The 27885-nt window shown below is 40.3% G+C and overlaps 1 protein-coding gene across 1 annotated transcript; it reads left to right on the top strand.

Moving 5' to 3' along the window:
• Window positions 1-27885, top strand: LOC118096176 (prosaposin). Its single transcript, XM_035137591.2, has 14 exons — window positions 1-156; window positions 11285-11418; window positions 13141-13215; window positions 13841-13966; window positions 14276-14470; window positions 15123-15266; window positions 15780-15836; window positions 19091-19204; window positions 21431-21526; window positions 22241-22421; window positions 22571-22734; window positions 25033-25113; window positions 25374-25481; window positions 25655-27885. Exons 1-14 carry the CDS (start codon window positions 111-113, stop codon window positions 25688-25690), a joined length of 1557 nt encoding a protein of 518 aa, XP_034993482.1. The 5' UTR covers window positions 1-110; the 3' UTR covers window positions 25691-27885.

Genomic DNA, 27885 nt, shown 5'->3' with positions numbered 1-27885 from the left:
CTGGTTTTACCCCCTCCCTCCTCCCAGTCGGCGGCTTTGCTTGTTATATAGGCTGTCTATCAGCTGACCCTCCCGCATTGCAGACGACGCAGCTCGAGAGAAAAGCCGACATGCAACGCTCCGCTCTCCTCGTCCTCCTTTGCTCGCTGGCGGCGGGTAAGAAAGCGAGACCGCGCCCTCGGTCCCGTTAGCAGCTGCAGCTGTTGTTATTATTCAGGGAGTGGGAAAGCAGGAAGAGCCGCCCTGGTCGTTGCTTTGCTTTGGTTGGGCTTCCATTTAAAAATAAAAAAATGGTGGGCTCTTCGCTTCCCTCAGGAAGAGGAGGAAGGAGGGCGACGAAGGGGGAGAACAGCGCAGAATCTTCGCTTTACCTCAGAAAACGAAAGCGGCGAGGTGTCTGGCAGGGAAGGGTGGCTTCTTTTTTCCTTTCATTTTTAAAGGGGGGGGGCTCCGCCTTCTTTCTTGGCCGCCATTAGAAAGCGCCCCTCTTTGCCCTGTCTCTTCTCTCTACAAGGCGACCCCCCCCCCCCAAGCCTGCGTTTCTTTCCGCCACGGTGGGCAAAGGATTTATTATTAAAGGTGCCACTACATGCCCGTTTTGGGGCGCACCTTGAGAACGACGTCCTTTAGAAGACCGGTGGTTTTTTTTTATATATATGTCGGAGGCCGCCCAGATATTATTGTTAATGTTTCTGCAAGGCTTAGTAAGACAGCGGAAAACATTCGCCCTTACAGTGAAACACGCAAGTCGCCGTCGGCTGTGTTTTGAGGGCGGCCTCGGGGACCTGTTGTTTGTTTATTGCCAGGTTTGGGGCGTAGCCGAGCTTCCGCCCTCCCTCCCACCTTAAATGGGAACTGCCCGCCCTCGCCGTCATGGCCTCCAACTGAATTCACGCTTTTTCAACACTTGTTATTCCCCCCCTTTTTTTCTGGCCAAACAGCTGGTCAATGGTTTTGTAGTTGCATTTCTGCATAGCTGAGTCTGCTCTGATCAGGAGGCTGGAGTAGGTCACCCTACCCCACCCCAAGGCCCCTTCGAACCTCGGATGACTCCCCCCCCCCAAAAAAAAGGATCCATACTAATCCAACAAGGTCCAAAGCCTTTGTTTTCCAGCAGCGGCCTTTCAAATATCCCTGGAAGGCGAAGGTGTGAAGTTGACAGGTTGTCCTCTCCTTCCTGTTCTGCATGGAAGGGCACAATGCTTCTTGAGGCGTCTGTTAACAGCACCTAGCCCCTCCATAAAGTTGTCTTGTGGCTTCCTCAAATGCTTCAAATGTCCTTTTGTTTCTGGCATTTTAGCCTTGTTTTTATTACATATATGCATTCCCTGGGCATGAAAATGTCATAATGAGCCACTGAATCAAGCTTGCTCCCAATAGACAAATAAGCTGTGAATCTTCAGGTGATTGGCTCTCTTCTTATTCCTAGCTGTAAATTCTTAACTCCACTTATGGTGGTGCCATTCCATCAATTCCTTTACATTTCAGCTTTGCAGCCATACCCCCACTGGAACCCAAATACTTGCCTTGGTGTGTTGGAAGCTGTTATACAGTATAGTATAAACAGGAAGTAAAAGGCACTGCATTAAAATACCTGCAGAAAGGTTTCTTTTGAAGAGTTGCAGTTGATGGCAGCTGCAGTATATATATGCTGTGGAAAGCAGAGAATAAAGCCATTGAACCAAAATTTATGCAGAAGAGCAGCAGCTGGAACATATAGTACAGCTTTGTAAATAAGCCCGTGAGCTTTCAGGCCACAAAAAGGTTTAGCCAGTCATGCTATAATGAGAACCTGAAGGAAAGGGGGCAAGAAATAACCCAATTCTTAGTTGTAGAAAACGATTATGCCAGGATTGAGATAGCTACACTACCAGAAACAAGTAATCACAAGCCCGCCATGGCATTATGCGTGCTTATCTGGCATTAACTCCTTTATTAACCTAAAACATTTTGCAGAAGAGCTTATATATAGACTTAAGCTGTGTAGCCTCACCCATCCTCCAAATTGTAACTTAATTGGCAGGGTACTGGATGGAATAGAGCAGCGATGTCCAAGCGGTTGACCATGATCGAGAGGTAGATTGCTGCATGATCATGGTCAATCGTGGGGTCCCTACCAAGTGCTGGACCAAAAAAAAAATTGGTTCTCCGCCACCCTCGCTCTGTCCTTAAGTTGCGTCAAATGGGCATTCATTAGTTGGTTTTTGCCGACGAGTTCTGATACAAAAGTTAGCTTTATCACTGTACCCGCTTGTTACTGGCGTCCCTGTTTGTGAGCGATTTATGTTCCTCCCGCCCAAAAAAGTTCAACAACTGTTTGCCCCTCCTAAAAAAAGCTAAACAACTTTGGGCTCCCCTAAAAAAAGCTCAACGAGTCTGGCTCCCCCCCCCCTGGACAATGGGTAGATCACTGCCAGTTTTTTTTTATATACTGGGAGTAGATAAAGTCTTGGGACTTGGACATGCCTGGTATAGAAAGTGGCATTTGGATAAGAAATTGTGACTTGAGCCTTAATTTAATTCGGTGCTCTTTGAAATTAAATAGGCATTAATTATGGAATTATTACTGTAAGTTCTTTGGTGAATCTTGAATATTGCACCAGTACTCATGGCAACAATCTTCATCCTAAAGCTGCCTTTTCAACAAGAGGGACTGCAAATTCTAGAAAAGTAAAATTGCTACCATCAAGTATTTCTGGAATTTGCTTTGGATCTTGAGGATTGTATCTAAGAGGCATACTTTGAACATGGTTTTGTACATAACTTTCTCAAAGCATCACAGAAACTTGTGGGTGGATAATCCAAAGAAAGTTTATCTTTAGGTGTTAAATTTTGCAACAGTTAATGTTGCAGCACCAAGTATGACGAAACAAGGGTTGAATTGAACCCTGAAGGTTTGTATACTGGGTCTCTATGCAGAGAAGCAGTAAATTTTAAAGGAATAGAAATAATAAAGTGCATCATGCAAATGAAATGCTTTCAAAGTTACCTAAGGTGGAAAAACATTTAATGACTGAGCTAGTTATTGTTATCTAGAACACCCTGGCACTGCAGTCAAGTGAAGTTGGAGGGTGAAGAGTCTGCTGACTCTCCCTGTGATAGGCTTCATAGAATCATAGAATTTCAGAGTTTGAAGGGACCCCAAGGGTCATCTAGTTCAACTCCCTGCAGTGTATGAATTGGTCCCAACATCCACTTTCCAGGAAGGCCAGGGCCCCTAGGATGTTCCTAAGGCAAGAGCTGTCCAGAGTCTGACCCCAGCAGTTGGGATTTAGTGGTATACTCCCCTTGCACACTGAGTTTCCACAGCTATCATGCCTAACAGCAGCAATTAAAGCTCCTGTCTGCTGTTTAAGAGGGTGTTCTTGCTATACTGTCAGTTTCTCTCAATGAATGCAAAGACATCTGATATTTTTGTGATAAAGGTGGTGGATTTAAATATAAAGCTAGCCTGCTTAGTCTGTCCAGCTTCTACCTTTCAAAATGGAAGTGATCCCAGCACTTAGGGAGAACCAGTGGAAGAGGTGTTTTCATCTAGGCTGGATTAAATCACAACAATTTAAAAACCATTTAGATCATGATTTAGAATTGCAAGAGGAAAGGCAGATCTTAAACTAATGATTTATGGTATACTCCAAGCTTTGTGTAAGTTAGCTCCATCCAAAATGCAGGTGTGACTAAAATTAATAACATAGGAATTTAGGGAAGGGCAGAAAACAAAGGTTTAAACTCACTTCTTGCCTGCCCCTGCCCAACTAAGAACAGTTGGGATGCAGTTTAATTTGTACAGGAAATACACCAGAAAGCAGATGTGTTGGTGTAAAAGATTGCACTGTTAATCAAGTTTCCTATTGGTTCATCTTTCCTAAAGAATACTGCAAATTTAGCCACCAAAGAATACTAGTTTGCAACTAGACTACTGTTTATAGGAGGCATTACAACTATGTCACTCTGCATATATCAGTTTTTTCTTATTTTTTTTAAATGATTTATTTATATGCTTCCCATGTGACTGGGTTGCCCAAGCCACTCCAGGCAGCTTCCAACAAATTAAAAACACAGTGAAGCATCAAACATTTAAAAACTTCCCTTTAAAATATTTGCTAATAAGGTCTTATTTATCAATAATAGTTATGACTGTGATGTTTTAAGTATAGGAAATACATGAACATAAATCTTTGGACAACTTCATTGCTTTGTTTCATCTCCACCCTCACAGACAAAATGCTCAGGACTTAAAGGGCTTAGTAAAGACTGATAAAAAAACTGCTCTATTTACGGTAGTTCAATAACAAACTTTCATGGGGTGAAAATGAAATGTATGTACTTCATAGGTAAAGCCTGAAAAGTCACATTGGGTGGAATTCAATATTGCACTATCATAAATGTCCCATCTGTGCAAGTATAGAGAGAATGCCCCCCACCTCCCCTGTGCACTGTTCTGGAGGTTCTCCCAACCCCCGTCTATTTTTTTGGGGGGGGCAAGCCCCATTGTATAAGCGGAAGTCATTGTCCAGGACTTCTATTGACCAGGTTCAGTTAAATGACATTTTTCAACGTGTTTGATACATTCCTTGATTAATTTAAAGAACTACCATGCTTTTATTGAGGTTTATCATTGATCTTAACTATTCGAGAAATTGGATATTTTTTAAAAGTCCAATTTAAATAAAATCTGGGCAAGTCTCTATTTTTTTTTTTAAATTAAAGGCATTGATTTTTAGCCACCCTCCTTTGATTAAAGCTCTCTGTTGGATGATGAGCACCTAGCTTTTGTTGGATTTATGTGTATAGTATTGCATAATTTTAAATAAACATTTTTGCTGTTCCATAGCTTGGTGCCTTAAGCCTCGCCCTTGGAGATAACTATCATTTGTGAACAATAGTTTCAGTAAATCTGGTGACTCCTCACAGCTGCATCTTGGGCAAAGTGTCAACCAAATGGATCACTTCAGTTTTTTCTTTTTCTTTCCTCCTTGCTTTAAGGAAAGAAAAGAGAAAATGCATTGTATTGGTTTGATGTATGAATGCATTCTACAACATGCATGTGAAACAAAACGTATATTTATTATTATGTCAATTTATATACCAATTATAATTTTAAGTGATAAACAACTCAGTGGAGTAAAGGTAAAATCAGTTAAAGCTATAAAGTCTGAATTCACTTAAAAGGCCTGCTGTAATAAGTATTTAGTATTAAACTGACTAACCTGCTGATTTCAAATACATGGCAAAAATGCTGTCAAGTAGACAGTGAACTGACATCTGCACTGTGATTCCGATATAGTGAAGTCTCCTGTCTCTGCAGAATTTGAGGTCCACAAATGCATCATTTCATGAGCTCACAAGTAAACTTATGCCTCTTCTTCCGCTATTGGGTTGCAGAAACCATTGAGCCAGAAACAAGTTGAAATTGGGAGCAAGGGACTAGCTTATCTGACCATTTTAATTTAAGTTTGGAAAACCCCTGACAACTTTGTCTTGAAGCTTTTTTAAAAAAATAATATTTATTGAATTTTACATAAAGAAAAAAGAAAAAGAAATAAAGAAATAAAAAAGGCAAAAATGACAATATTATCACATCTTATCTCTTCAAACTTCACTTCCCCTTCTTGCAATCCTTGTTAATAATTAATTCTTACCATTTCCAAATCTTGGTTAAACATCATAAAATTACATCCTATCTCCCAATTCATAACCTTATTCTTAAATAATTCTTATTCAATTTTATATAGAAAAGTGGAAGAGAAATAGAAAAAAGCCAAAATAAAAATATAAAAGACATACTTATATTTTCCAATTTCTAATCTAAACATTTCGGACTTCCTCATTTCCCCTGCTTGAGTTCCTTATTAATAACTAATTATTGCAGTTTCCAAATCTAAAATAACATTCTTTCTCCCAACTTATAACTTCTTATTGATCAATTACCCTTCATGCTTCTCTTTACTTTTATTACCCATTATTCTCTACCCAAAAATATTCATAATTAATTTTCAAAATCTTTCCCCCCTTTTTATTCCCACCCTCAAAACTAAATCTACCCCCTTTCCTTGGAATCGATGTCTCCAGAGCATAGCTGCCAAGTTATCCCTTTTTTACAGGGATTTTCCCTTATGCTGAATAGGCTTCCTCACGAGAAAAGGAAAAACTTGGCAGCTATGCTCCAGAGATTTCAGCCAGCTCCTTATTACTTTCAGAGTTCAGACCATGTTTTGTCCACCTATAAAAATCACCCTGGTTCCTCCTCATCCCACTCCTGCTCTGCCCCAATCCAAACTTTGCTCAGCCCTTCCCCCCCTGCTGTATTCCCAACATTTTATCTTCAATCACATTCTCTTTCTGCCCCCCACATGCTTCCTTCTCCCCCTCTCTCACTGGGGTAACAACCTTTTTGTTTTTCCCTTTTTTGGGGGACTTTTGAGTCAAGTCCCTTCCCTGTTCCACCCCTCCCGGTGAAACAGTGATTTCTTCTTCTTCCTCTTCTATCTCAAAATTCAGTTCTGTTGGTTCAGCAGTCTTCTTTCCCGTAGTTGTTGCATTTCCTTCAGGGTTGCAGTTCTCCTCTGTCATTTCCAGAATTTCCCCTAAAATCAAGTCACAGCATGCGTCTTCTTCTAGTCCTTCTCCTCATTCTTCTTCCTCTTCTTCCTCCCTGTATTCATATGGATCATCCATTTCAAAATTCAGTTCTATTAATTCATCAATCCTCTCATCCATGCTTGTTGCAGCACCTTTAGGATTGCGAATTTCCTCTGTCATTTCCAGAATTGTTGTCAAAATCAAGTCCCACTGTGTACCATTCTTCTCACAGTCCAGAACCTTCTCTTCCTGTTGATGCTTTCCGCCTCCATAATTGTGGCAGAGCAGGAAGTGGTATTGTTGTTGTCCTTGTTTTATATTTTCCAAGTATAAAAAGAATAAAGTCCCATCTGAACTGGATCCAACCTCTATTTCTTTACTTTTCCCCTTATTATTCAGTCTCAAATTCAACACTGAGTAGCCTTGAAATTTATTTCTAAAGTTTCCTCTTTCGCTTGTTTACAGCTCTCAGTCTCAGACTCATACAGACAGTCACATTCCTTTCTATTGTGACGCCATAAAATCGGCTAGCCGGTCCTTCCTTTGACCCGACTCCAAGTTCACGGGGCGTTCCTCTTGTCAAATCAGTCTTTTGCAGAGATTTATGCACAATTTATCTTTTTCCCTTACTCTGCATCAGGAAAAAAGTTCTTAAAAGAAAATTTCTGAGCTTTCCACAGCTCTACTGCATCGTCCATTACTCAAGTGGGGGGGCTGACTTCCCCTTTAAGCCTCCTCCCAGCGCCAATTATCCAGTCCAATTCACAAATTTTTTACTTACTTGATCCAAATCTCTTCTTTTTGAAGGGAAGAATCCGCCACTTGCAGGCTGTAGGCTTGGAGCTTTGCTTCGTGGAGGTAACGTTGGTGCTCAAAATGGCTCCCGCGACTACAACTCCGCTGGCTCTCGGGGCTCTTACGAGCTTACGGGGCAGCAGAGGAGTCGCTCCTGGAGCTCTGCAGAACTATTTTGCCCCCGGGACGCTCTACCCGGGGTTTTATGGAGGTCCGTGTCGCCTCCGCGGAATTCCCCCCCCTCCACTAAGCCAGAAACCTCGGAGCTCGAGGTTTCTGCGCCTCTCTGCCAGCGCGGCAGACTGTGGCAGACCTGACAACTTTGTCTTGAAGCTTTTTTTGTCCACAGTTAAGAGCTGGAGAACTTGACTGCAAATACAGTAGGTCAAAACTTCTCAACTTTTGCCTCTAGAGGGTGCTTCTTGCCTTGGTTAAAACCACCTTCTAAATCCACTATTCTCAAATGTTTCAATATGGGACATAGCTGTAAATTTACTCTACCTTTTAAGCCCTTTTAACAAGAAAGGCATGCACATTTTCATAAATTTTATGGAAGCAAGTTCCAGTGAGTTTGCTACATCCGTTTTTCAGCTGTCATTTCTTTTGTAAGGTCTTGCACAGAATAGGAGTGACCTTTGGCAAATACAGAAAGCTCTAAGTTGTGCAAAATGACTGAGCATCTGACATTGAAGCCTGTGGGAAGGGAGCACTTTATCAGTAGCCTGTGTCCTTCCAAGCATTAAGTATCTTAGCCTGTCCTTGTAAATAATCCATACTCCCCCTGCCCTGCCAATCTTCTGTTCTGTTTGACCATTCACCCACCCGTTGCCAAGATATTTTACATGTGCAACACTAATGCAGTATCTCTGCTGGTTTGCAAATCCCTAGCTTCAGCCAGCTATACTTGATGCCAGTGCTGGTATAATGCTACATTGTGATGAATGATTAGAAGGGAAGGAAGATTTTGCACGTGAGAGGAGCACATGTGAGCTTGAGACTTGCTTCTCTAACCATGATTAAGATACTGGGTTTGTAATAAGAAAAAATGTGTATAAATTTCAGTGGTACTTTAAATATGTGCTTTAGATTGCAAAGTACTGAATGTTCCAAAGGAAAGATTTATCTAGATGTTGATTCAGTCTTGTGTGCAACATAGTTCTCTGTTCGCATAAGATTTGCAGTGTTACTTACCAATATCAGTAATGTACAGTAACTTGAAAAAGAAAGCAGCTACATCTGCATAGAACTATAGAATTCTAGGGGTGGAATTAGGTTCATCTAGTCCAGGCACCCCCAAACTTCGGCCCTCCAGATGTTTTGGACTACAGTTCCCATCTTCCCTGACCACTGGTCCTGTTAGCTAGGGATCATGGAAGTTGTAGGCCAAAACATCTGGAGGGCTGCAGTTTGGGGATGCCTGATCTAGTCCAACCCTCTGCAATGCAGAGAGCTTTTGCCCAACGTGGTCCCAGAACCTTGAGATTAAGACTCATGCTCTACTAACTAACTGAGCTATCATGCGGATTCTGGTACCACTTAAGAAATGTCTATCATGGACATCAGTACTTATGGGTCCCAAGATCACACTGAAATCATTTCACTTCAGACTACAACACTGGTCCAACTATCGGAATGCTTGTTTTATGATATCTTAAGTTATCCAAACACAAATAATTATAATTAATTACCTTATTACAAAAACGTATCTGAACAGACACACTTTGCCTGCTTCCTTACTAGTAGTGTTTTCTCTCTTTGGCTTTTGCTGATTGGCTGCAGCAGTTTCAGGCAGAAAACATGAAGGGCAAAATCATGGATTAGAAATGTTCCCATAGGAAGTAATGGGAAATCATCAGTTCATTATGCAAACACTCTCTTAATGAACGATTTCCTGGGAACGCATTGTGTTAGGAAAGCAGGTCCTGCATGTAATGGTAGGATCAGGCTGTGTCTAGTAATAGACAAAACCAACTATCCATAGGCTTACAGTAAAATACCCTTAGATGCTAGATAACTAAAAGTCTCACCAGAATTGCTGTAGTTTAATTTCCAATTTCCACGTTCTATAGACCATAGGACAGGCTTCCTCAAACTCGGCCCCCAGATGTTTTGAGACTACAATTCCCATCATCCATGACTGCTGGTCCTGCTAACTAGACATCATGGGAGTTGTAGGCCAAAAACATCTGGAGGGCCAAGTTTGAGGAAGGCTGCTATAGGAAGTGGAAGATTGTATGAATGGAAAATTTATTGTGATAAAGACCTCATGTGCCTGTTTGCATATGCTCAAACTCTCCAGTTCTCCACTTACTGATGAAGATGGAAGAATTAGAGGCTTTAGTGGCAAAGCCATTGTACATTATAGAAACAATAAACGGCAATAATATTTAGATTAGACTAAATGCTTGATGTTCTCTTTTGTAATAATTGAAATGCTCTCTGCCATCAAGCCTGAAATGTTGATAATTGAGTAATCCAGTGAGTGAAGTACAGTATTGATGCTAGATTGACATTGCTACCTTCTGAATCGTAATACATTTAAAGCATTGTGAATCTGCTATAACAATATTAATTTTAAAACATGGGAATAGGATAAAATACTCCAATTTTTATTTCTGAGCTTCAAAGCTGGGAGCGGGAGCAGCAGCAACTATCCCCCACTGTCTGACCTTCACAGATGTATGCAATACACCTCTTGCTTTCATTCTTAAATTAAAGCAAATGTCCTTTACCTTACTCAGCTTTGTTCCATTGTGAATTTAAGATAGCTTTCTGCAGGGGGCAGTACTATAAAATCTTTATTACGGTCATAGACCAGCAAAAAAAGAAAAAGAAAACCAATAATACATAAAATAGATAGTTCTTGAGTATCATCTTTAAATAATACTGTTTCATAATCCTATTTTAAGTTAAAATTGGGTTAAAATTTAATGAGTGATAGTTCCCTTTAACTATTGTCCGCTGAGAATTAATAGGCGGCTTTATCATTGTTATTGATTGATGTCACGGCGTGTCTTAGTCTTGACGCGTAGTAACAGAATTTAGCTACATTTTTAGTGCACTCTGGGTTAAAATCTGCTAGTAGGTATCTAGTAAGTGTTTCTGTTGAGCGGCCTGGTAAGTTTTTTTAACAAGGGATCAATTAACTCCTTCCTCATGTCTTGATAAAATGTGCAATGGAGGAGGACATGACTTATCGATTCGATCTCCTTGTTATCACAAGGACATAGTCTCTGTTCTACCGGGGCAGTACTGGAGGAAAGTCCTTGAGCAGTGGTTCCCAATTAGCTAAGTACTGCAGACCCACGATTTTTCAAATGTCCCAAGCTATTTCAAAATTTTGATACCTCAATGGTAGTTTTTGTTATGTGAATGGTGCCACGGACCCCCTAGGTAGGTTAAAATACATACAATAAATAAGAAATAAGAAAGCAATAGCAATACAATTGAAAATTATACAGCATCTAGCACAGTGCATTAGTTTCTACAACAGGCAGAAAATTTGCTAAGCAGTCTACCAAGACCCTCAGCAATTTCCAAGTGATCGGGATAGGTGGGAAGTTTGGAACCACTGTTCTATAGGAAACAAAATTATCTAGCAGTTCCTAATTGGTGGATGACAGGTGCCTCACAACATGTTAGCAAGTCAGTTGTCAGTTTCTCTTACTCTTATGCACCTGTATTTAGTAAATGGTGAATACACAAAAATAGCTTCAAATGTATTATGTGAAGAGTGTTCTGGCAGTGAATGCTAACCTAGGTCTGTTCAGTTGTGTATTCATTTCTGCTATATGAATTTATCATTTTTATTTTTAAGGTTCTTTAAAGACCCTCAGCAGAATGAAACCACTTAAGTGGACTTAACTGTTTTTGAACAAATAACCTGAAAACTAATTTCCCCCAACAGCTTTGGCAAGCCCCCTCCTACTGCACAAAGAGTGCGCAAAAGGTCCTGAGGTATGGTGTCAGAACTTGCAGACTGCATCTCATTGCAACGCAGTTAAGCATTGTCGGCAAACTGTTTGGAACAAGCCTACAGTGGTAAGTCCACCTTTTTGATGTGGCAATAAACTGGAACTAATTTGTGTTTCCCTGGTAAGTTTAAATGTTCTATAATCCATGCTTTCTGAACAAAGCAAGCATACCAACTGACTGAGATTATATTGGTTTGCAACTAAATAGAGCTTTTGTAATACTTGGGATCAGAATCCAAAACCTTTGGCCATGCACTTGCATATCCTTGGTTTAGAAGGAAAGGGCAGTGATAACTCACAATATAGATTCATATACACTGAGCATGATAACTTGAGTTGAAAGAAAATGAAGTTCTTTGAACTTCCAAGGATCAAGGACAGGTAATCAACTATCCCTTTATGTGAAGGAACACACAATCTGGCAAGTTTTTAGTGTTATTTCTGTCTAATCAACTACAGTTTATATTTAATGAAGAACAAATCTGCCCATGTCTTGTACACTTTAAGAGTTTATTAAAACGGTTCCCTATTTTATCCAAACTAGGAAGCAGACTTGGAGAGTAGAGCTTTTGCCACCTGATGTAGCCTACAATAGAACATGAGGCTTATTGCAGATATTTATTGCAGATATCTTGCATTTCTTGTCAATCCCAGGACAGGTCACAAGAACATAAAATCACAAAATAAAACAATAATATTCCAGTATTTAATTTACAACAGACAGGGATAGCTAAAATAACACAATTAAAGCAACAGTTGCCTAAACGGTCTCCAAAATTGTCACAGTGCTCCGTAGTGAGTTAAGCTGAATGTAGCAGTGCTGCCATATCATTTCTAGCATGTAGGTTCAGAGAATTCTGTGCTGGCAGTGTTTTGTTCTCTGTGGTAACTTCTCAAATGATGCTTAATTGCATGACTTTCAGTTCTGAAAATGTTGATTCTGCTTGTGCTTTTAATATTTCATTCCTTCAAACAGAAGTAGAGATAGGAGAGAAATTAGTTTGGTCCCTTTTTTGTGTCAACCTACCTAATTTGCTGTTCCTGAACCAGTACATGGATAATAACATGGTTACACTATCCAATACTGCCAAGTGGTCAGGGATGATCTGTAAGGTTGCACACCCCTATCCCGCTCCAACAGAGATCATGCATCACTGTGACCAAGGGTGTTTCAGCCAGAACCCTGGTTGAAATTGGTCAAAACAATCCGTTTCTTCCAAAAATATCTGAAGATGTCCACAACCCTCTTTAGCACCTTGTTTAAAAAGGGGCATATTTACAACTGGGTGGTGGTTAATATAAACTTTGGGATCCAGGGAAAGCTTCTGAGGTTCTTTGAAACTGCTGTGACCGCTCCCTTGCACAAAGAAGTGTTTCACTGCCATTTGGATCCACCCAGTCAATCCCCTTCAGCTTCCTCTTGAAAGCCATGATGGATAAAAGTTGAGGCCATGTGTGATTGAACCACATCCTTGGGTTGCAGCAGCTGAATTTTCTCCCACGCAACCTGACTAGATGGTACTCTAGATCAGGCTTGGGCAAACTCTGCCCTCCAGATGTTTTGGGACTGTAACTCCCATCATCCCTAGCTAACAGGACCAGTAGTCAGGGATGATGGGAATTGTAGTCTCAACATCTGGAGGGCCGAGTTTGCTCTAGAAACTGCTTATGGAACAGTTATCAGTGGTGGTGTCGTAGTCCATGTGAATGAGGAATTGTAATTTCTCTTAAGGGTAAGAGCAATAGTATACATGTGTCCTTATTGATCAAAACTGTATGTTCTCCTCAGAAAAGCATCCCTTGTGACTTATGCAAAGAAGTTGTAACTGTGGCTGGCAAGGTCTTGAAGGACAATGCCACAGAGGTAAGAGTGGAGCTTCAGTATGGTCTAATCGGATAAATAATTTGCAGGATGCTAGTTCAGTTGATAATCCCCCTTTGTATAAAAATGTACCAAACATTACACTTTCTAAATTGGAAATTGCCCTGTTGAAATTGAGTGGTGGGGATGTTGGATAACATATTTATAGTTTATGAGCCCTTTAGGGACAGAATTATTGGAATGTATAAAACATTGATGTGAGCTGCTCTGAGGCCTTGCAGTGGTGAAGGGATCAAAGTCAAATATAAAATTCACCCCCCAAATAGCTTTTTTACTTAAAATTATCAGATTGTTGAAAGCAATGTGTAAAAAAAACACCAACAACCCCACCTTTTAACTACTGGTAAACAAATGCTACCTGACCTTCCTTGTTAGCAGGGGAGTTACTACTTTTATTTGGATTACACTACATAAGGAGCTACAGACTGCAAGAGTTGCTCCTTCTATTCAGGTTTTTAGTGCTGATTAAAAAAATTAGCTACAGATACACTAATTTCAATGACCCTCTTGTATGGTTTGGGAATCATTAAGGGTTTCTTTCTGAAAATGAAAGGTAGGCAAATCTGTTCAGTCCTTGAGGCTATAAATCACCTATTTTCTGTTATAGGAAGAAATAAATGCCTACATGACTAAAGCATGTGAGTTTCTTCCTGAGCAAGAACTGGTATCTCAGTGCAAGGAAATGGTGGATGCTTATTTGCCAAACATTCTGGATATGATCAAAGAGGAGCTTGTGAGTAGTCTACTGAAATTGAAGCAATTTTATTTTAATCCGGATTAATTGGACAAGCTAAGCTGGCTTGGCTGCTTCTGTTTGGTGAACCTAATACTTCTCTTTTTCAAGCATTTAGATGTTGTGTGGTGGGTGATAAATCTTGATGGCTAGGGCTAGAAGAAGGGTTAGACCAAGTGCTGGCTGCTTAGCTTCTGTTGTTATTTCTACTTGATTCTTGGGGGTCAGGTACCTGTCTAGCATTTCTTCTTTGGAATTTAAAGTAGGTAGAAGCAAATAAACATGAAGTATTGTTTGTTGATCTTATAGGATAATCCTGAAGTTGTATGCAGTGCACTCACGTTGTGCCAGTCTCTTCAGAAACATCTGGCAACATTGAAATTGCAGAAACAGCTTCAGTCTAACAAGATTCCTGAACTAGATTTCTCTGAACTGGCATCTCCCTTCATGGCTAATGTGCCATTACTTCTTTACCCCCAGGACAAACCCAAGCAAGAATCTCAGGTGAGAATGTAGCATGTCAGATCTTAACTGCAGTGGGACTGTACAACAAATGGGTTATTCCCATGGATAATTCTTAACAAATATAGCTTGACTGCACTCAAAACTCTAGAATGCAAGCCTGTACAGAATAGACTTCTTTGGTTTCAGCATTAGAAGTGTATGTAGCTGAAGTGTTCTACTGCACCTGCAAATAAAATTATCCAATCCTTTATCGGTTTATCAGCCTGCTTCTTTACCAATTCAGAAGTAACAAAATGGATGTTGTATCAAGACACACAACTGAGAGGTCAGTTCTGCTCATGCAGAGTTTTTATCTTGCTGTACTCTGGAATAATAATGATATAACCTCTCCAGGACAAAGATCATTAACGCAACAGGGTAAAATATTTATTGGTCAGAATTTCACTAATCCTTTGTTGGTTTTAACAAGTTGAATGAATGAGTCTATAAGGTATATGCTATGAATGGATTTTAATCAAGAATCTTTGGCCCCAAAAAAGTGACTCATCCTATTTTGGGGAGTAAACATCACTGCTTTTCAGGGCCTCTTGTATTAGAACTGGTTTATTGGCAGCTTTTCAGAATACTATATAAAGCTTTGTTCAGTTCTTCTATCAAAGATGTAATCTTACTAAGTTATGGTTCATTGCAGGGAAGTGACAATGTGTGTCAAGATTGTGTTAAGCTGATAACTGACCTTCAGGAAGCCGTGAGAACCAACTCAACCTTCGTGAATTCTCTCATTGAGCATGCCAAAGAAGAGTGTGAACAAATTGAACCTGCGTTTGTTGATCTGGTAATTGAATAGATATGGTTGTTTATCTTGTGTCAGTGGGATAAGTGCTACAATAAAGTAAGAATTGGATTTTTAACGTCATTTTTAAAGACTCAGCTGTCATGTTTCTGAGGTAGTAGTAAAGCTTAAAAGTCTTCTTCCATAGAGGCTCTAAACTCACACTATGCTCTAATATTGCCCTATTTGGCAAGCCTGTGGGCAGAGTAGAAACAGGGAGACCAGGTTCAAATCCCAACTTGGTTATGATGCTCCCTTGGTGACATTGCCAAGATCACCATCTCTGTTTACTCATTCTTGCAACAAACTTGAGAGATAAAAGGAGGGGATGTTTGCATCCGTGAGTTCCTCTGATAAAGGATTGGATCAAAATGCAATCAGGCTTGCAAATCCAGAAGGCAATCTGTTGTAACATAAGGCAAATGACTTATTTTAGGAACAATACGGTGGCTTAAATGATATTGTATATCTGATACTATTTACATTCCATCTCAAATCATCTTCTCTTTCTAATAGTGCAAGTCCTACATCTCCCAGTATTCAGACTTAGCCATCCAGATGTTGATGCATATGGTAAGAGGAGTATTGTTTGTTAATAATTGCACTTCTAGTTCTGAAGGGGTCATTCTAATAGTTGTGATGTGAGGATTAATACAGTAAATGTATAGGATAACCATGATAGTTTGACAGTGTCATAACTGAAGTGTCTTGCTTTAGAGGATGAATCTAAGCTGCTGCTTACAGCAGAATACTTGCTTGTTAAATGACCATTTTCTTTAAAGTGTGTTACTCAACCACGTGCAATCATTTTTGTATTAACAAACGTAAGTGAAAGATACTGAAGCTCCACCTCAGTTTAAGGCAGCAAAGATAAATAGCACTTAGATTCATTACTGTATATTTTATCTGCACTTGGGCATTTTTTCATACTACTTTCAGTGACCCGCGTATCAAAAAATGAATAAATGTTGACTCTTAAGCATAGCAAAATAAACAAAACAAATCTCACCCTGGATTTGGTCCCTGGCAAGATTTCCTGCCTCTGAAAATCTGTGCACCATTCAACTGCTTGGTTATTTTCCTGTTAACTTACCATGTCTTCCTTTCTCTCCATTTTGTCAACAGCAGGAACAGGTATGTGAGAAACTTGCTTGTGGTGGTGCCTTGCTTCCCCCCCCCCCCGCCCTGCCCTTCAAGGCTGTAGTTTAAACTCTTGCTTAGAGGTAGATGTGGTGTGACAGAATTCAGCTTTGACAGATTCAAGGACCAGACAGTGGCTTTGGAAAAATACTAATTCCAAGTGCTGAATGAAATTTCATCTTGGCTATTCTGAACCAAAAGGGAGTCCCAATTTTTATTATCTTCTGACGTGTATTTTAGTAACGGAGCTTCAGAGGGCCCCATGAAGCTCATATAGTCCGCTTCATAGGGTACTACAGCGAATGGGGCTTTGGGAACTCCACAATGTTCTTTGGGCATAGCTGTTAAGTAACATTTCTAGGAAGACCTTGCGCCTGTCATAGTTTAGTGGCAATATGTGTTGCATGTGTAGTGCTGGTTCTAGTATTGTATTTGAGTGCATGAACGAGGGAAACACAAGGTGAGGGTGGAATGGGGAGAGGAAAGGTTCTTTCATATCTAACAATCATGCTGAATTTTTCCCCCCTGGCATATCTGCTCTTGCATGAGAATTCTTTGGGTAACAGACTTTAAAATGCTGAAGCTTATATGCCTTGCTTTATGATAGCTCAGTACAGAAGGAAAAGTGCATGCTTCTTCTTGATCTCCAGTTTACAAAAGGAGAAAGATAATACCTGGTTTTGCCTGTGTTTAGAAATAGGGAGGACTTTCTCCATCAAAGGCTGTCTGGGTGGAAACACCCATACTAGGTAACAAAGCTTATACTGTAGTAGGGAAAGCTTGTGCAGTACCTTCTGTTTATAAAAGCATGATTTTAGAATCACCAGGTGCTGCAGCTGTATGTCATGCTAAACCATGGCTACTGCAACAGAAACAAGCTGCAGCAAGCCTTGGGCTTCTGAATATTATATCCCACCCTCCTGTGACATGGCTGTGAGGAAGAGATAGGAAGCTCTTGCTTCTGGTTCTGATTTTTTTTTGTCCAAACCCAACTTGTGTTAAGCTGGTTTGTTTCAACAAACTGTAACTGAGATTAACCTGATTTTGGGCATAATACATAACCACAGTTTCCATCTCCTTTCCTTGGCTGTGCTAGGAGGTGCATGTTAGCCCAAGGTTAACTGCAGTTTGTTTCTATCATGCTAAGCTGTGGTTTATTGTGAAGTCCAAACAAGCTCACCCTCTCTTAAACAATACTGAGTTTGTCCTGAGAGAAACAGGATGCTGGCATAATTCTTGGAAAATGTGTAGATATGTTCTTAATTTCTGTTAATTTAGCTATATACTGTATGATGTATATTCCAATATCTTGGTACACATTCTTTTTCAAATGGCAACCTACTTGTACTGTTTTCCTCATATTTAAAGGACCAGTGGTCAAAGTCAACTAAAAGTAACTGTCACTAATTAAATAGCATATTCCATTTGAATATGCTCAGTAGTGTACTGCAGCGGAGAAGGAATGGCATGCAAAGGAGGAGGGTGTTCTTGGGGCAAAGGAAGTACTTTATATAATTAAACAATTAAACTAATGGAGTGAGCATTTTCTAAAAGGTAAAAAACCTGCAGTGGTTATGGTAGTGGAGCATGATATAAATTTTGCAATACAGTGGTACCTCTGTTTGCGACCGCAATCCGTTCCGCGGAGGCGGTCGCTCCCCAAAGGCACACTTCTGTGCATGCGTGAAGCGCAGATTGCTTCTGCGCACGCGTGAGCTGCACATATCACATCTGCACATCCGACGCCGCAGAACCCGGGTGAAACACTTCTGGGTCCGCAGCGGTCGCTCACCAAAGCGGTCGCAAACAGAGGTAGGTATAAACTGAGGTTTGACTGTATCTGTAACAGTCTGCATGCAGATACACTGAACAGTAAATTGCAGGTAGGAAAACTTGTGTGTTTCAAATATGGATAATATCTTATTTGAGTTCAGAAAAAGAATTCAAATTCTCCAAATGAAATTTTGGTTTTATCAATGGGTGAATCTTGTTCTTTTGTGATGTGAATTGGCCACTTCAAAACAGTTTAATGCAAACTGCTAATTAGTGTCATCGTAGAAACACTTATTTATGCCTGCTGAAACTGGGCATAAATATGGTATCCAGCAAAATGCCTTTTAGAGAATCAGTAATTCACTGGCACACCCAAGTTTTTCTTGAGTACTGCTTAAATGTAGCGTCATGAGGTATGTTGAGCACAGAAAGCATTGCATTGACTGTGTATCCGCTCTCCTTTGGGTTACCATTCTAAAGCATTCAGCTTTGAGGAAGAAAATCTTGTCTCTAGTCAACTTTTAAGCATTTTGCTTCTCTGTACAGTGGATTACTAAAGGCAGTTCAATTATTGGAGAAATTCAAACTGAAAGCTCAAGTACAGTCGTACCTCTTGTTACGTCATTCTCCGCTTGCGTTTTTTCAGGATACAAACGTGGCAAACTCGGAAGTGTATACTTCAAGGTTTTGCCGTGCGTGCATGCACAGAAGTGGCGCGCTAGTTGCGGACTTTTCAGGGTGTGAAGAGCACCCCGGAACGGATCGAGTCCGTAACTAGAGATACCACTGTAGTATCATTTGAAAGGCATTTGAGACTCCTTTCACAGCTTTAGTGTGTGGTGTGCTAAGACTTGACTAGTTCTCCTTCCTGCAGACTATCGGGAAATAATTGGAACTGTTCTTTATGTCTCCAGCAACCCCAGGTTCTTTGTGGCATGGTTGGATTGTGTTCTTCTCTGAAATCTGTGCCTCTCCAGACTCTGGTACCTGCAAAAATTATCTCTCAAGAAAAGGTAGAACCAGTTGAGGTAAGGTTTGGTGTTTAGCAGTCTATATAGTACTCTTGGTGTGGGATGACGTTATGATACATTAAGTGGCCATTTGATCTTTTATTGATAGATTAGAGCACAGTTTGGGGAAAGAGTATCAGTATGTTAACTTACTTTCTGAGTATCTGGTTCAGCCTTGATGCCACTAATATCATCCAGTAGATTCTTGCCATCATAACCAGGGGTCAGCAAGGTTTACCTCACCTGTGCTGGTTCACTCCAGTGGAGATCCCTTCATGGCCAGATTGGTGTGTGTGTGTGAGCGCGCTCACCCGTGATTATCTGTGTCTGCGCAGACACAATTTCCGGTGCTGGGGAAGCAAGGCCCTGCGCCGCGCTGGTTTAGCACAGCGCACAGGGACTCATCAAGCGGGCTGCTCAATTTGGGGGTGGCTCGTGGGCAGGTTAAACAACCCCTGTGGGCCACTTGTGGCCCATGGGCCTTAGGTTGCCGACCCCTAATAACGCTTACTATAAAATTCCAAGGAAGCATGTGGCTAATGTATACCTAGATGAATCCAGCTCTCCATGCACTTCTTGGCATGTTAAACCCACAGTTCAATTGGAAGAAAATTTCTGGGCACCAGAACTATGCTATATAGCTCTAGCCACCAAACTTAATTATTTTGTCTATGTGCTCCTTAACCAAAGCCTGAATACATATGTTTATTTTTATGGCAAATACAAAGGCAAATAACAAAACTATTCAGCCTTAGCATTGTTTTACTATAGTTATCGAGGCATCTGCATGCAGTTAAGATTACATCTTTCCATAATAGTTAGCTGATTTCTGATTTTAAATTTTTATATGGTTTTTTATGGTATAGCTTTCTGTATGACTGTTTTAATACATAACTTATGAATAGTGGTGCATACATAATTTCATAAATAAAATATGGAGGCAGATACAATTGCTTTGTTTATATAATCACTTGACAAAGAAAACCATAGTAGGGGAGGGACCATAGTTCAGTGGTGAAAGAGCAGATATTTTGTATGGAAGAATGTTCCATTTTCAAGCCCTGGCATTAGAAGGGGTCAGGTAGAGGTGATGGCAAACACCTCAGCCTGAGACCTTGGAGGATTGCTGCCTAGCTGAGTAAATCTGAGCTCAGTGGCATTAAAATCTGACCAGGTATGAGGCAGCTTACTAGGAAATGGATTAGTGATTTTGATAACTGAATGTTATTTAAATTGCCTGGAATTTATTTGTTCTTCCTCTCTCGGCACAAGCAGTTCCTGCCATGTATGCCTTCTTTGGATTCCATCCACATGCTATTGAATAGCCTGGGACTATCATCCTAAGCCCCTTGTCTCTGCACATAGAATTCTGTAGTGGAGGGGGGAAATATAAAATTGTGTTTGCGTTAGTCTTCTGCCTTTCCACAAGTAACGATTGGTAGTCACTAAGCAAAATGTTTTTTTGTTGTATGGGAAGAAAACTAAAAGTCTAGATTGTCTAGTACTCAAAAGCGTTCACAATTTTGCCACAGCTACGCATGCTGCCTTAAATGTTAGCCTCAAATACTGGATGCTGTCCATAGCTTTTAAAAGTTACGTATTTCATTTAAGGGATTGCACATACTTTATTTGATAGTAGAACCTGAAAATAATACAATGCAAATGTAATTTTAATGACTCGTATATTCTGTAAACTCAAGTGGACTTCGAACCAAAAGTCATACGACATTTCATGTTTTTGTTGCTGGTGGTCTTCTAGACCGCCTAGGACCCTCGTACTTACGGGACCGCCTCTCCCAGTATGCCCCGCAGAGTACCCTCAGGTCCACAAATAGTAACAGTTTAAGGGTCCCAGGCCCTAAAGAAGCCAGACTTTCCTCCATAAGGGCCAGAGCCTTTTCAGTGATGGCACCAACCTGGTGGAATGCTCTGTCCCATGAGACTAGGGCCCTGTGGGACTTGATCTCCTTCCGCAGGGCCTGTAAGATAAGAGTTATTCCGCCTGGCTTCAATTTAACCTAAGCTTCCATCCCTTTTCCCCTTCCCCTGGCGATGCTATACTGATACTGTGTTTAATGCTGTTTTTATGTTGTTTTTAATCAATATTTTTATATCTGTTGTTAGCTGCCCTGAGCCCGGTTTTTAAACTGGGAAGGGCGGGGTATAAATTATTATTATTATTGATGTGTTAGGTGTTTGAGTGTATACTGAACTGCTGTATATGTTGTTTATTCCAATATACAGAATAGCTTGAGTCAAACAGAATCTTTCTCTCTATGTGATGCATGTACGATAATGGTAGAAGAGGTGGCCAGCCTTCTGGAAAGTAATAAGACAGAGGTGTGTATCTTTTACCTATGTATCTCTTAGGATAGAGACACTAAATACCCTTTCCCCTAAATACAGCTTGCTATCTAGGTGCTATTTGCTTTGGTTGTTAAAGAAGTGTTAGTATCATAGCAATAGTATGCCTAGGTTTTTATAGCATAACTTCATATTATGCTTACACGATGTCTATAATTTTTCCAACTTCTTATAGATAGTATTTGATGAATCAGAGTCCACATTTCGCTTTGTTATGGTTTTGTGTAATCCACATTAAAGAGCTGTATGCCACACTGAAAGGAATTAGGAGAGTGGAATAATAAATACCCTGTTTCCCTGAAAATAAGTCATACCCATAAAATAAGCCATAGCAGGATTTCTAAGCATTTGCGCAATATAAGCCATACCCCGAAAATAAGACATAGTGATAGGTGCAGTTCTGGAGGGTGCCAAGGAAGAGGCGAGGCTGGACGTGTAGTAAAAAATAAGACAGCCCCTAAAAATAAGCCATATTGTGTCTTGAGGAAAAATAAATATAAGACAGTACCTTATTTTCAGGGAAACACTGTAGGACAGTTATTGACATCTCTTTGCTAAAAGAATGTATTAAATTGCTCAACACAAATAGCTTCTGATTCTAACTTGGTAAGTAGATGAGGTCCCTTTACACTCCCTGTAACTATTATCATGAAAGTTACTTTACTTACATTTTCATTTTGTATGTACTAGGAGGAGATGGTTTATGGAATGGAGAAAGTCTGTTCTGTGCTACCTGAAAAATACCGACAAGAGTGCAAGGACTTCGTGGATGTCTATGGGAAGTCTATAATTGACATGCTTTTGGAAGCAACTAATCCTAAAATGGTGTGTGTGTTGTTGAAGTGCTGCTCAGACAATACTTTGCCTGCTGGTAAGAACTTGAGGAAACAAGTACTCTATACTAAGCACTCATACATGTTATTAGTTGGAGCTGCACTGTGTTTTTTCTTTTCAGTATTGCATATTTTAGTTAAGTAGCTATAGGAAAAAACTTTGAACATTGGACTCTTGTATTTTCAGAAAAAATTGTTCCAGTGCAGCAGCAGGTTGGGGACGTCTGTGATGTCTGCAAGATGATAGTTGCATATGCTGACAAGGAATTGGCAAAAAATGCTACCACTGCTGAAATTGAAGATTTTCTGGAAAGAATCTGCCGCATCTTGCCGGAGAGTGTCAGTGACCAGGTAAAATAGATAATACTAGACACACCTGTATTTAAAGCTTAAAACCTTATGTGTGAATAGTGAGCAGTATTGTCTTCTGCTCTAATCTTCTGGTTGTATGTTATAACCATGCCTGTATGTAGGCAAGGCTTGACACACGAGCACAATACATACTAGGTGCTGTGATGTATTGTATTTCCTTTGCCTGTTGCACATTTCTTTCCTCTGTGAGAAGGAGCAGAGCACTAGCTTCCTGGTGACCTGGCAGAATTAATCTTTCTCCTCCAGTGCCTTATTAGCTAGTCCTTAACTGGGGTGGGATGCTGATTTGAGTGGCTAGTCGTCTTACTTCTCTCCTTCCCCACCCCCAGTCCTGTGAGATGTTTACTTGGAGTTTCACCAGCCTAAACCACAGAAATAACTTACTGTCTGCTTAGCTAGCATATGCAACTGTATGAGCATATTGTCAGTTGTGGGGGGTAGAGGATCAAAAACACATAAGCAACAGGAATGCTGAAGGGTGCACAGAGGAGTGCATCTCACAACAGTCACAAAGAATACAATCACTTCAGTGTTCTACAGTAAGTTGCTGGTACATTGAACTTCGCACATTGTAGACCTGCAGTTAAAGAAAGGAAGAGCAAACATTTCTGCAAATCTCTTGTAAAACAAGACAGGTTGCTGTACCCACAGTTAATTGCAACTGACTAGGAAGCTGCAGTTGCTTGTATTGCATAAGTGTACCGCAGTGGCAACCTCTGTCTTATCTGTTCATTGAGTTTCTCTTGGTGAGAGCAGTCATGTGAGGACTCTGGGATCCAAAACAAAACCTGATGTGTACCATGGGTAAAATCATTTACCCCATGACGTATTACATTCAAAGTCATTTGCCACATTTGGTTTTCATGCCAGCAACAAACATGCTAACTGCATTTAAATGTAATGGGGCACATGTGAAACACAGGAATGCATGCTCTTTCTTGTATCAGTTAACCCCTTGAGCTGTTGAAATGAGTAGGACACTTGTCCCTTCCCAGTGGTGATGTGTTGGTTCCCATTCAGCAGTGACTTTATCAGGGACAGAATCCCTGACAACTTTATACTGGGCATGAATAGAAAGATCCATTATTCCCCAAATTATACTGTTCATAGCAGCCTTGGTTAATATTGTTAATAAATTCACAGTGAATGTGCATATTTTGGCAATTAAATAACCACCTGGCAAATTGATTTAATGTTTCTACTAAAAACCTGTGAGTAACACATTCATAGTTAGCATTCAGATAGTGCATACAAACCATGGGATGCGGTGGAGGGACATGCTTCAGTACACTTTTCTATAGGAATAGTAGATCTAGAATGGAAAAAGAAGTGTCCACAATAGTTGATAAATATGTACTGGTGCTACCAGCGTTGTGTAAATCACCTCTAATGTCTCATTCTTTGGTAATGCTAACGGTGTAAGTCCCAATCACCAAATGACTTGAATTGTATATTGCAAGTCCTTCTGAATTTACAAGCTATGTGTGCTGTGTATGCCCTGCTTTGGGAGCCAAACCAGCATGTACAAATAAATGTATAATGCTTTCTACAATAGTACAAAACACAGTAGGTAGTATTCAAAGCATTTGTTCCATTTGCACAAGGACTTTTGACACTGCACTGGGATTTCCTCTCCCTGTGTGTCTCCGCATGCCCCGTGTACCTGTTCTGTGGTGTATCCCAGACCTCTTGAGTAGATTTGGGAAGGGGGAGAGTTCATTGCACAAACAGAAGTCATTGCATGAAGTGAAAGAGTAAACTGGATACCTCCCAATGGGTAATATTTAGCCAAGCTAATAATTAATAATTCAGATCATTTCAGGAGAATCTAGTGCAGGGGTCGGCAAGGTTTACCTCGCTTGGGCCGGTTCACTCCAGCGGAGATCCCTCCATGGGCCGGATTGTGTGCTTTCCGGCGTCTGCGCAGAAGTGATTTCCAGTGCCGCGGAAGCGAGTCCCCGCGCCGTACTGCAACGGTTTAGCGTAGTGCGTGAGGACTTGCCAAGCGGGCGGCTCGTTTTGGGAGTGGCTTGTGGGCCGTTTAAACGACCCCTTTGCGCCGCTTGTGGCCCATGAGTCTTAGGTTGCCGACCCCTGATCTAGTGCATACTAAAAACTTCCACTGAAACTACTGGGTTTTGCATATATTAACTTCAGTTGAGTTTCATTCAGTGCAAAGAAGTGGCCTTAGTTCCTTACTTTTTAAAAATCATATCCATGATTAATTAGTGGGGGCTCGGGTCACGTAATCTTTACTTTTCCTTTGTTTTTCAACAGTGTGTTCAGTTTGTGGAGCAATATGAGCCAATGGTTGTGCAGCTATTGGCAGAAATGATGGATCCCACTTTTGTGTGTAGTGTAAGTACCACAGCTAGTATGGCTGTTCATATGTAAAGCTGATTGATACATTGATGCATGGGATGATACCCAACTAGGACATTGTCTGAGAACACTATTTGAAATATTCTATTTAAGTCCATAGATTTTAATGGGTCTGCTCAGTCCTAGTGAAACTTGAACACTTTTATCTTGGGAAGTTATATGTGGCTTGTAGGAACTAATCTATGTTTTATCAAAATGAAAATTGGAGCAGCAATTAATTGCCCTTCATTTTGCAGAAACTTGGAGTTTGTGTGACATCATCACAATCCATTTTGGGATCAGATGTATGTGTCCGGGGACCTGGTTATTGGTGTAAGAACATGGAAACTGCAACCCAGTGCAATGTGAGTAAATGAGATTTTGGCATACTTTTATATTCCTGTAGGTTTCCCAGTATTTCTGGCATCAGCTATGCTAGAATAATGACCTAATGAATTTTTTTTAGCCACCTTGTTAATATTGTGGGAATTGAGTTCACTCTGACCTTGCCTTGAACCTCTCTTGCTTTCTCTCCTAGGCTGTTGAACACTGCAGACGCCATGTGTGGAACTAGAACAGGCACTGGCTTTGGCCAAAACTTTCGTTCTTGAAGAAAACAAGAGGCGAGCATTAGGCTGGCAAGAATGAAACCTTGGTATCCTGATCTCTCCTGCTCTCCACTTGACCCCCACCTCCATTGAAGTTCCTTTTTATGAATTTTCTGGTAGCCGTGCTACTACCCTGGAAGGATCCACAACGTTGACTTAATTGGAGTTTTAGTTGTTTATGATCTGTAAGAATAAACAATAAATCATCAATGTTGATCAATTGGCCTGAGTGCCTTTGAGAAGGAGTGCTTACAGTATGTAAGTAAACGAAGGACACCACTGCTATATCTGGATATTAAACATAGTGACTAATTTTTAAAGGCGCTCTTTTTGGTGACTGGCTTGCTAGAATATGTGTCTTTAATGCTGTTCATTAAAACACCTGTTGAAACTATATCCACTTGCTTTACAGTTGATTGGTTGAGGAATTCCTTAAATTCTTTGGGCTGGGGCACAGCTGCATAACCCACACAGGAATACATTTCCTTCCACAGAAATAGTCCAAAGATGGAATGTGAATATGCCCATGACTTTTGTGCAGCTATGGTTCTAAGTCTTGAGACCATTGTGGAATTCATTAGTGTGTTGCCAGAGTTGTGTTCTCATTAAGTAGGTGGCTGATAGATAGCCCATGTAGTTAATACTGAGAGTTGAATTCGGAGCCTATGCAGCAGGCAATACCAGTTGCTACGATGTGTATCCCAGCTTTACACACCAGATGTTCAGGATAGGTGCAACACATTTTCAAAATAAAACTACTTTGACAGCTTGGGGGGGGGGAATATAAAACTAAAAAGTTGCCACAAGACTGGAAAATCAAGCTGTGTACCATGTGTGCTTTGACTGACAATTGCAATGCATGAAACTAGTTCCCTAGATAAGGACAGACTTGCCGCTCTGTTTTTTGTAAGAGTGTCTGAATGTAAAATTCAGAGGAACCTTGACAAAGTGGTATTGATAGTGTGGTTTGGAAAAGGTCGTATTTTTTCATTTGGGTTTTGGAAAAGCAGAGCATTTTTTTAGTGTTGCCATCTATCATTCTGCAGTGCTGCTGTTATCTTGCACACTGCAGCTATTTGCATGACTAGACATTCTCCTAGATAGTGATAGCGCTAAGTTCAGAATATTTAGCCACAAAATGTCATGTGATAATAGTATGCATAATGACATTTGGTTGAGGACACCCTGGTATGTGTGGATAGGAATGGCTCATGAAGCCAGTGATGGTAATCCAAGGCCTAGATTGCGGGCGGTGCCATTTTCTAGTTTGTTTGTAGCTTCAATATATTTTTCCAAGTTTCATCCAAGCAGGTCAACTTGAAAGCTGAAGAACAGTACTTGGTGGAGGGGTGAGGACTATCCATTACACTTAGTGCCCCACAACTCTAGAATGCATAGTTTTCTAAACAATTTATTCAAGGTAGAGGATGGTAAATGGAAATTTTAAAAGTCAGTCTCTTCAAGGTTTTTTAGTTGTAGCATGTTAAATTTAGGTGCACAAGATCTTTGAAACTGTTCAGTAAAACAATTGGTTTAGAATGGAGAGCAAACTAATTTTAATGGCAGCAAACTAATTGTTCAGAGTAAGCTGTTGACTGTTTTCATGCAGCTTTATTTTATACATCCTGGATGTATTGAGGGCATTGTCTTGATTTTTATGCAACAGATGTTTATGTCTGCTCTTTGGCTCCAAGTTCTTGCTACTTGAAAATGAATATACAATTCAAAACAGTTGTTGTATTTTGTTTTAATCTTACTGCAGATGTTGATGCTGGCATTTGCTTAATGATCTCATGCACTGATATAGGGTGAATATTTGCTGCCTCTTAGTAAGTAATGACCTTTCTTCCTTGGAGGTTGTCAGATTTTAATGCAGGGCTGCATAGTGCAGTTGGAAGTAGACACAATTTTTTTTTATTTTGGCTTGGATTTCTAAAATGTGTGGATCTCATAGAAGGTGATTCTGTAATGGACAAGAAGTCTCTCAGAACTGGGATCTTTCATCGTTTCGTGTGTTCTAACATACTACATATTTTCGTTCTAGTGGCATAAACCTTTTTACCTTCTAGGTATAAACTGGGAGGAAACAAGAAAATGCTTTAATAAACCACTTTTTCCATTAAAGCTTCTGTAATTCAAAATAAAAGTCTTAACTAAATAA

This window comes from Zootoca vivipara, chromosome 5, assembly GCF_963506605.1.
Source record: "Zootoca vivipara chromosome 5, rZooViv1.1, whole genome shotgun sequence".
NCBI lineage: Eukaryota > Metazoa > Chordata > Lepidosauria > Squamata > Lacertidae > Zootoca > Zootoca vivipara.
The sequence above is the reverse complement of the archived record's forward strand: the minus strand, read 5'-3'. Positions and strand labels throughout refer to the sequence as shown.